General features: G+C 46.4%; 3 protein-coding genes across 3 annotated transcripts; 1 reads left to right on the plus strand and 2 right to left on the minus strand.

The window, feature by feature from the left end:
* Positions 1–134: 134 nt before the first annotated feature.
* On the plus strand, positions 135–1,055 carry PADG_08175 (uncharacterized protein; the record flags this gene model as incomplete). The annotated part of the gene is made up of 1 exon (XM_010765423.1): positions 135–1,055. One exon carries the CDS (start codon positions 135–137, stop codon positions 1,053–1,055), a length of 921 nt encoding a protein of 306 aa, XP_010763725.1.
* A 1,170-nt stretch (positions 1,056–2,225) lies between these two features.
* Positions 2,226–3,613, minus strand: PADG_08176 (uncharacterized protein; the record flags this gene model as incomplete). The annotated part of the gene is made up of 3 exons (XM_010765424.1): positions 2,226–2,912; positions 3,055–3,178; positions 3,363–3,613. 3 exons carry the CDS (start codon positions 3,611–3,613, stop codon positions 2,226–2,228), a joined length of 1,062 nt encoding a protein of 353 aa, XP_010763726.1.
* A 2,797-nt stretch (positions 3,614–6,410) lies between these two features.
* Positions 6,411–8,995, minus strand: PADG_08177 (Ras GTPase activating protein IRA2; the record flags this gene model as incomplete). Its single annotated transcript, XM_010765397.1, has 4 exons — positions 6,411–6,571; positions 6,651–8,496; positions 8,553–8,686; positions 8,776–8,995. The coding sequence occupies 4 exons, from the start codon at positions 8,993–8,995 to the stop codon at positions 6,411–6,413; spliced, it is 2,361 nt and encodes a 786-aa protein (XP_010763699.1).
* Between the last annotated feature and the right edge of the window lie 720 nt (positions 8,996–9,715).

Consider the following 9,715-nt stretch of genomic DNA (forward strand, 5'->3'; position numbering starts at 1 on the left):
CTACTCATTAACCTTGTCCACAGGGATACGAGGGTAAAGGGGATATTGCCCACAACCGAAAAAGAAAAAAAAGGAAAAAAAAGATCAAAAAAGAAAAAAAAAGAAACCTATCCAGTCCGAAAAGCGGCCGTAAAATGCAGGCCCCTCACCACCGCAAAATCGAACTCCAATCACCCGCTGATCTCTCATACCTCTACACAAACATCGTCTCCCTCTCGCGCCAAAAGCTAGATCTCCACTTCCCCCCCCCGGCCTCCGCAGTCGCGGACCCAACCTCCACCCAAAACCACAACCAAGACCCCGACAATGACCCCATGAAATCCCGCGTCCGCACCCTGGTCGACGACTTCATCCACAAAACCTTCCTCACTGCCGCCCCTTCCATAAGCATCAATGGCCTCTCGCCGGCCGAGTCTTTTAAAAACAGCAGCAGCAGCAGCAGCAGTAATGCAGATGGCACGGACGATGTTGCAGGGCCCATCTCGTTTCTGCACGCGCGAGAGGCGGTGGAGTATGAACCGTATGACACGGCGCTGGCGGCGCGAGTGGCGGCTTTGTATGCGCAGTTGGAGTCGTTGACGACGACGGTGGCGCAGCTGAGGCGTGATGCGCCGGGGAGGGCGGCGGGGGCGTATGCTGAGGCGTTGAGGGAGGTTATGCTGGAGGAGGATGAGGATTGGGGTGAGGAGGAAGGAGGGGAGGGGGAGGAGCAAGGGGATGTGAGCATGCCGGATGCTGGAGAGGGAGAGGTAGGGGAAGGGGGTGATACGGCACAGTTACGATGTCAAGGACGAAGGGGCAGAGAGGGTCAAAGCAAGGAGGATTTCACGTTGCATGTTCCATATGGAAGTACAGAGGGGACGAAGAGGAGGTGGATTGAAGGGGGGGTGGAGGAGGTGTATGCAAACGTATTGAAGACGTTGGTGAGGTTGCAGGATGGGGATGGAGATGTACAGGCAGGCGGGGATGAAGTTGAGGGTGATAGTGGACTTGCAGCGACGGTGGGCAAGGTGGAGAGGGCAAGGAGGGCGGCGGAGGTCGTGGAGCATTTATGATCATGATTCATCTGTGTCTTCTGCTCTTTTTCTTCTCTATCTTGATTTCGTTTGTTTCCAGAGGGGCGTTTTGGACTGCTTTTAAATGGGATCGGCTGGTGTTCAGGGTCTTGGGCTCTGGGAACTGGGTACTTGGGCAATTGGATATTGCATCTTGGAAATGGGATGGGTATTGATGTTGTCTTTTAATTGGCTTTTTGCGGAAAGATACCTCTTAATGAATTAACCCGTATATACTCACAGTCGCTTCTCTTTGCAATTTCGTTACATGTGTGAATAAGTAATAGATCAACGACGGGATATCTATCAGCCTCTTAAGAGCAAAAACCGGACAGATGTTTTCCTAATTTCTATCCTCCCTTTTAATTTCTGTCTTCGTCTTTTCTTTCTTTCTTTCTTTCTTTCTTTCTTTCTTTTTATTTTCCGACTCTCCCTTCAATATACTTATCTACAAGGTGTGTAGGTCTAAAGCAAGTGAATAATAAAAAGAAGAACATGCTTTTAAGTGACTAGTCCGCTAACCAACAGACACAGTGCAGAGGGATGGGTTCTGCCGAAGACCAGGAGACATAGACATGCGATCTGGAAAAATTTAGGTTAATAAGAAACAGAACCAATCGTAAGTACAAGGATTAAGATTGGGACGAAATAACTTTTAGAGTTACGACAGCAAGGAGGTAGAATAAAGTGGCATACGGGCACGACATAATTTTTTTTTGGAGATAGCAACCAAACAGGCAGACAGAGCAAGATCAACTGGGCGAATGGAACAGACGTGATGAAAGAGGTTGAATTGGCTAGAGAACACCAGGGCAGTAGACATTGTGGTAAATGCTGAAAAGGCGACATACATCAAAATCTAACAGTCTTTCTATGGAGGATGTGGAGGAAGCTCACAACACCGTGTTATAAATATTTCTTTTCTCAAAATCAAGGCGATGTGGACTGGAATATATATTCGAATTAAATAAGGGGGACTGCAATGGTCACAATATATATATATATATATATATATATGGCATGAAAGAACAGCAGGCATGCGCCCATCTCGTTTTCCTCTCGTGTCAATCAAAAAGGCCGCACTGGACAACAAAAAAAAGTAAAATTTAACAAAAAAAAAATTTTAAAAGAAAAGAAAATTAAAAGAAAAGAAGAGGGAAGATAGCAATTCTACGCCGTAAGCTCCCCATTACTCGACAGGTTAATGGTCTCCTTGGCCGTCTCCTTGGCCGTCTCCTCCTGCTTCTCCGCCGTCGAAGCCTCCACCTCCTCCACCTCCTTCACCTCCTTCTTTTCATTCTTCTTACCATGAACCTCCTTCTTCGCCCACTTGGGCTCCCTCGCCCACTCTTTCTCCTGCCAAGGACCCATATCACTCAGCGCACAGCCACCCTCACACTGACACTCCCCTCCAAACTCCTTTGGTAGATTCTCCTTGGGCACCTGCGCCAACAGCTCCGCCTCATACCCGCTGCCCAACACATGAATCTTCTGTACCGTAACCGGATCCAAAAAGCCCTTGACGACATTGAAGACGCTGGAGAAACCCCAGGGGGCGTTGATAAGGTATAATTTGCCCAGCCGCTCGGGGTAGTAGTTTTGCGAAATGGCTGAGGCCTGTTTGACGTAGCCATAGACGGAAGGGACGCGGGTGATGCCCACGCCTTTGAGGTCCATGATTGTGCAGCAGGTTTCGAGGAGGCGGCCGGCTTTGCGCGAGCAAGCGGGGAGTCGAGGGTCGGCGAGCTTTTCGTATTCGCAGACTAGGTTTTGGAGCATACGCTCTGCTGTGGTGATTTTGTACATGGCGTTTAGGTCGATTTTGCCCAGTTGTTCTATGTAGACGGGGCGGCCATCCTGGATCATAGGGTTAAGATTGATTAGTTGGGAGTTTGATTGATGCTGTTGGTGTGGGATAGGATTGGGGTTGATATATCTCCCTGTACATCTATTCCCGGAGGAAAGGGCAGCAGGTAAGAAAGGGAACAGAATATCGTACCTTATCTGTCTTGTGATAATACTGTGGATAATATTCAAACACCTGCGGTTTCTCCGGGTACTCGAAAGTATGCACGAGATCGTTCGTGCCAAAGTCCTGCCGCCATTTCTCGCAATCAACGAACCTAACAAACAACACGGCCGTCAGTATACCTCAATCCACCTATAGATATATCAAGATATATCTTCTGTATATATATATATATCTACCACTCCTATCGTCCAGTCCAGTCCAAGCAGCACCACCCACCGCTAACAAAACAATAGATCTCAACCACAACCATCCCAACAAGGTATACGGTTACATACATAGTCTTCGCAGCCTCCACATTAAACTTCCTCGCACGCAGGAACCTCAACAGGGACAAGGTATCCAGACGCTCGGTATAGCCCAGCTGCTCGAGCATGGTCCGGAGCTGGAAGACCTGTGCATCCTGCTCGGGGGTGGTGTGACCTGGGTGGCCCGATTGGGCGTCTGGGGCGGTGGTTGGGAAGTCATAGTCGTCGTACTTGGGTTCGAGCTCGAGTGGGTGCGAGGGTGTGATTAAGGAGTTGTTCATTGTGCTGGGGCTATCTGGCTTTGTTGTTTCCGTCTTTTCCTCCTGTCTTTTCTTTCCTTTTTACCTTTTCAAGACTGTGGTTTTTGGTGCTTGTGAAATGGACGCTGGGTGGCTAGTTGAGATAAGAATAACTGAGCGGTTTGGAGGAGGAAAGCGGGTGTTTTGAGAGAGTGGGTGATGAAAGGGAGATGGGGTCTTCTATTCAGAGAGGAGTGGAGAGGAGTTGAGGGTGGAATGTGGTGGCTATTGAGGTAAGTTTTTGTAGTATTTATCTATAGATCAGATCTCGGAGGCAAAAAAGGGAGGGCAATTAAGTGAGGGAAATTCTTGGTTTGGTGTTCAGGAAAATAACTAGTTTATTTATTTATTTATTTATTTATTTATTTATTATTTATTATTTATTTTATTTTCCTCTCTTTTGGAGGTTGCACTGCGCCTCCCCCTCTACGTGTCAAATGGGATAATTAATATTAAGTATAAATTATTGGGCTGTTATGTCTCTGCTCTAGTCCTTGGTGCTTTTATCTCAGGGGATAAATATTTGTCTGCGCTGTTCCTGTCGCTGGTCCCGGTGGTTGTTTACTCTGTGGAGTCTGATTCTGGCGGTCTGGTTGGCTGGGCTTTCGACTGGTGGAGTTGAAGCCCGTTGAAGGATGTTTGTTACCCGGTTAAACAGAGAACTAACTGCCTTCTGGTAATTCGTGAGGCACCCGGGCATAAATAAATTCGGACATCTCCTTCAATCCTGAAGCTTTCTTAAACAAGCAAATTGAGAGCATGAATATATGTCATGCCATATCATATAGTTAGTGTAAGCAACTAGGTAACTAATGGTTAACTTACAGTTAGTTGGGTTTTCCCTCTTTTATCGCCGGTGGACTTCCCACGAAGCCCTATGAAGCCCGACGAAAAAAAGGTGTGTGTTGGGGGCGGGGGGGGGGGGGGGGGGCGAAGAGTTGATACCCTGGGAGCTATCTACGGTTACCCCCATCCATAGAGCGAAACAACAAAATACGGCGCGACAGAGGATGGCTAGATTGCTGGCATCTCCAAGTTAGGCATCCTCATTGTCGAGGGCAAATATAGGCATATATTTAAAGAAGCGTTGAATCGAGCATAAGTGATCCACTACTCCCGTGAAAAGAAGAATCAACCGTGTTCCATTAACTACCTGAACATGCGGCGAGCAAAGTACATGTAAATACCTGCACCTACTACTACCTAGGGGTTTTCTGGATTCAATTCATTCGGGGCCAAATACAGAAAAGCCTCTGTAAAAATAGACTAGGAGTGGAATAACAGAAACAAGCAAGGGAAGACAGACACATCATTAAAACTTCTTGATAAACTGATTGACTGAGCCCAGTACCTTTTTTTTTTTTTTCTTTTTTCTTTTTTTTTTTTTTAAGAAAACAAAGACTTAGCTTCTTCATTCTTCCTTCGACCCCTTCCTCTCGGTTCCCCCATCTGCGGCACGTAGGCCACAGAAATGTGAAGCATATCAGGTCAACGAATAATGTTACAACATGTGGCAAAAGAAAAGAGAAAAAGAGAAAATAAAAGAGCGGAATTGAGAGAAGGTTAAGAATGCCTCGAGAAACGCAGTTTCAGGGGATATCAAAATGGATAGAGTGAGAAGAGAAGAGCGGAGGGCCATGAGCCCTGAAGAAACACTGGTACAGAAACTGCAGAAACGGCAGAAACTGTAGAATTGGGAGAAAGACATCATCCGCCGAACAAGAAGAACAGGAAGGATATAAAAAGGAATGAAACTAATCATAGCCTTCAATCCAGAGGCAGCAAAAGGAGTATTATAGTCAGAGGACCAGGGGCGCAGTTGGGGAGGGGAAAAAAAATGAAATGGGATTTGAAGAAGGGGATGGTGTAGTACAGAGCTGCTGCGATTTCCCTCCCAGAAAGACACAGAATGCGTTGTCTTACTGTTCTTTTGCTATGTGAATGTGTGCATGAGAGTATGTGCAAAAGCGTAGTAGGAAAAACATTTATTTCATAAAAATTCATTCCCAGAGCAAGTCAGTCCCCCGACCAGCAGGGTATATTCATTCTTGAAAGGGGAGGAATCATCCGAAACCAAGCAAGAGGATTGAGAATTTCAGCTTGTGGTTTGTTCCGAGGAAAAGACTTGCAAAACTGGAAGAAAAAAAGAAAGAAAGAGAGAAAGAGAGAAAGGATATCAAGATCGTCGTCAAGGGAAAGGCGGCAAGACGAGATAAGGCAACCAGCACAAGGGAAGAATGAACATAAAAGAGCGAAACATAAGCAAAAATGTGACCATAAACATTCGCGGAAGCTCAATGTTCAAAGAAGAGGAATCAAATAGTGCGGGCATGCAAAACCTTTAAAAACTCCAGAGTGCATAAAAATAGAAGAGAGATGAAAAGAAATAAAATACTCAAGAATAAAAGCAAGAATAAAAACAAGATATGACCTGATCCGTTCGGTGCTCAAGGCGGGTAGAAAAATGGGAGCAGATGATATTTATTCTTCTCCCAATCGAACCTCCAGACCGCTTAAACCATCACCTCCAACCCCGTAGTGGGAAACTCCAAGGGGCTCCATCGAGACCAAGAACACGGGTGGATATATTGTAGTCGTCACGCTCGTTCACCCCACCTCTGTTGCCCGTCCATTCCATCATCAAAACCTTCGTTCTTCTCGTTCATATGACAAGCGAAAAAATTGAAGGAAAACAGGGCACTGGGTACTGAGACAAATACCAGACCGGTGCCCCTCATATTTTCTTTGTTTATACTTCGGCTGTTCCGTTTCGTAAAATTCACCACCCTTTCTTCCGCGCGAACCGCTTATTCAACAATGAAAGAACCCTCGAAACGTTAAACTGCACATACTCCAAATCAAGATCTTCCTGGTTATCCTTCTGCATCTCCAGAAGATCGTCGAGTTTGAGATCGAGTTCTAGAAGACCTCGAGCGCGACCTGTAAGACGGATGTTAATAAATGTTCCGATAAATTATCGGGAAAGGAGTAAGAAGGTTTAAAGTTAAAAAACACCCACCCTTATAATGCAAACTGATAACAAAAGTCCCCGGTAACGGACTCTTGAACATAAAATAAATATTCGCCCTCCGATTTTCCGGTACGTTACTCTTCCGAATAACCCCTTCCTTCTCCAACTGCTGATGCGTAAACTTATAAGGCCCCAACTCCTGATGCTTCTGCTGCTTCCTCTGCTTCCCCTCAGACTGACTGCGCACGTTATGCAGGTACGATTTGTACGTCTCCAATTGGCCCACGAGATATGCATTGTGGTCGCGGATGGTGCGGAATACTTCGTCCAGTTTACGAGTTTCTTCAAGTACTTTCTCCTTCAGAGAGCCCAGGTGCACGAGTTCTTGCTCGACTTCATCGCGGAGGAGGCTGAAGTCATCTGACCGGTCAAGAACGCCGAGTTCCTGCAGTTGACTGAGTAGTTCCATCGTCCGTATTCCCTTGCGGACCATGACGGCGTCATTTTTGAGGGTTGCAGCTGCTTCAGCTATGCGGTCAAGACGGAGGGGGCGGCGGGTGACAGAGGAGTTGTGAGGGAGGGATCGCATGATCTGGACAAAAGTTGATTTGGCTTCCATGAAGTAGACTTCTTCTTGGGTAATATCTAGCGCTGATGTTAGGTCGTCGAGGGCCGTTTCCCACTTGCTAAATAGGGGAAGGTTGATGGTTCGGTTCTCCTTGCGGGGTAGTTGGGGTGGTGCAGGTCCGAGTTCCTGGAGCAGATGGCTCAGGTGGGAGTGCTGGTCTTGGGCGGCGAGGGTGGCGCTGTGTTTGTCCAGCAACGCGTGGGTTGCGTAGACTTCGTTCAGGGTGATTTGAAGCTCTAGATCTCGCTTGGATAGAGCTACATAGTTATCCAGTTCCAAACTTTCGTAGAAGTCTTGAACTTCGCATAGGTCGAGAAGAAACTTATTCACACGCTCTTTGTTCTCGTGGATGAATGGCTGGAGTTTGGCCATATACGGTTCCTTCGCATAAGTCGGCTTATTTGCCAAGTTCTGTAGCATTTTCGCGATCAAAGTTAGGGTGCGGCGGGGCTTGTCGGCTGGGGTAGCTTCAATGAGCATGTAGGATCGAGGAGTTACGATGGCGGGATTGATGAATCGCAAAAAGAAAAAGCCGCCAATAAGTGTACAAATAGTCTGGTCCTGGGCATCGGGATACTTCCGCTTTGACAGACTTCGAATCTGTTTGCAGATCCACCGGATACCGTATGGAGTTTCCTCAAGACCTTCAATGATTGTTTCAAGAAAACCGTTTGCGATGTCTGTTAGCATCTTCAATCGGGGCACAATGATCTTTTGGACCTGTTCGTTCTCTGCAGCAACCTCTGCAGTTACTGATTTTGGCAGAGAAGGTGGGAGAGTTCCAGTGGATAATTCGATTTGCTGGACCATGCTCTCATACACTTTCAGGGGGTTAATTTCTAGATCAATGTCGTTTAGATCGATAAGGGAGTTGATTTGGTCAGCCAACACCTGCTTCAAATAAGCCTGTCCGGGGCCTCGTCTGGTATAAGTTGTCATCATACGAGAAACAGGAGTGTTTTGGCGCAGAAGGGATGAATATTCTGGAGTGTTGTCAAATTGATATGTCAGAACAGACTGGAACATGGTTAGCAACAAATGTTCCTCTCGACTTTCGTATTGGTTGCCGTAGATGGTGAACATCACTGTCTGGAGCAATGAATCGATTTCCGCCATCGTCACCAGACGACACAGATGCGCAATATGGCGGGGCTCAGATTGTAGAAGGAAAAGGAGGTTTCCATATTTCTGAGTCTTATCATCATTGGGGAAAAAGCCCTCCTGGAGGTCATTGGCATCTTCGAGATGGCTGGCGACTTCGTTTTGCTGCGAGGAAATCAGACCTATATGAAACTAAACGCATATTAAGTGTAACAACACACCTCTTCCAATGCCATTCGATTCTGAATCAGAAGCGCAATCCGTGAATCCAGGTATCGAACATCTTTTTCCAGCACAAAGTTCTTCTTGGACTGGGAAGAGATCTTCGACTTCAGCTCGCGTAAAGTTCGTTGAGCTAGAATGAGAGAGCGGAATAGAGAGTTAGCTACCCGCCCAGTACCTATGAATTGAGGATTATATATGTATCCAAGCACTACAACTAACCTTTAGCCAAATCATCAGAGATCTCGAGGTCTTTCTCCTTAGCCGACATTGAGAGGTATAGCGCTGTGACAGACATTCGTTTTGATTGTCTGACAGATCGAGTATCATGCTGGGAAGAAAAGGTATTCTGTCTGGAGACTGGCTGGAAGGAAGAAGCCGAGGAGGCTGTCGAAGCCCGGGAGGCTCTCGACGAGGGTTGGAGCATGGTTGCGACCGACATGGTTTTCGTGTGAATTTGAAAACCAACCTAAAATGGAGAGCGGTTGATAAGGGGAGGAAATGATAAAGAAGTAGAAGAAAGAAAGAAGATAAGTTGATGTTTAGTCAATGTCGGACAGTGTCTGGGATTATTCTGCAGAGAGCAGGGGAGCAGGAAGTTTGCTTAAGAAATGTTGATAGACAGTTTTCTTTAGGACAGTTGCAGTTGGTGACTACAACACACCAGAAAGGTTTTACCTGGCAGAGTGAAAGACCTCAAAATTCGTAAACTTTAGAATTTCAGACACACATTGAACCAGCAATAAGTATAAATTCTAGAGCCAGTTAATGTGAATGGTGAATTGTAGAGGTTTCAATGATAGCATGGATGCGTGTTGACTTTTGAAATCCAAGCAGAGAAATCTGTCAAAATCACATATGTCGGACCCTACACTCCATTACCGATGCTTCCTTTATGTTCATTCAATTCAAGGACGATCTCAGTTCAGTCAACTGAGTTGTCCGTAGCCACACATAGGAGGGCGGAATTGATTCGAAGGATGATTCGGGCGTCGATATTCGCAGGGAGGGATCTGTTTGGCTGGCGCTGGGTATCGCACAGATATTTTATCTATAGGGTCAGGCAACTAGGACGGGATGGGAGGTAAGGTGAGGCAATGATATGGATGGGTATTATTCTAGATGCGAATTGGATGGATATAGTTGATGGCGGAGGGCGGAT

This window comes from Paracoccidioides brasiliensis (genome assembly GCF_000150735.1).
Source record: "Paracoccidioides brasiliensis Pb18 unplaced genomic scaffold supercont2.17, whole genome shotgun sequence".
NCBI classification, from domain to species: Eukaryota; Fungi; Ascomycota; class Eurotiomycetes; order Onygenales; family Ajellomycetaceae; genus Paracoccidioides; species Paracoccidioides brasiliensis.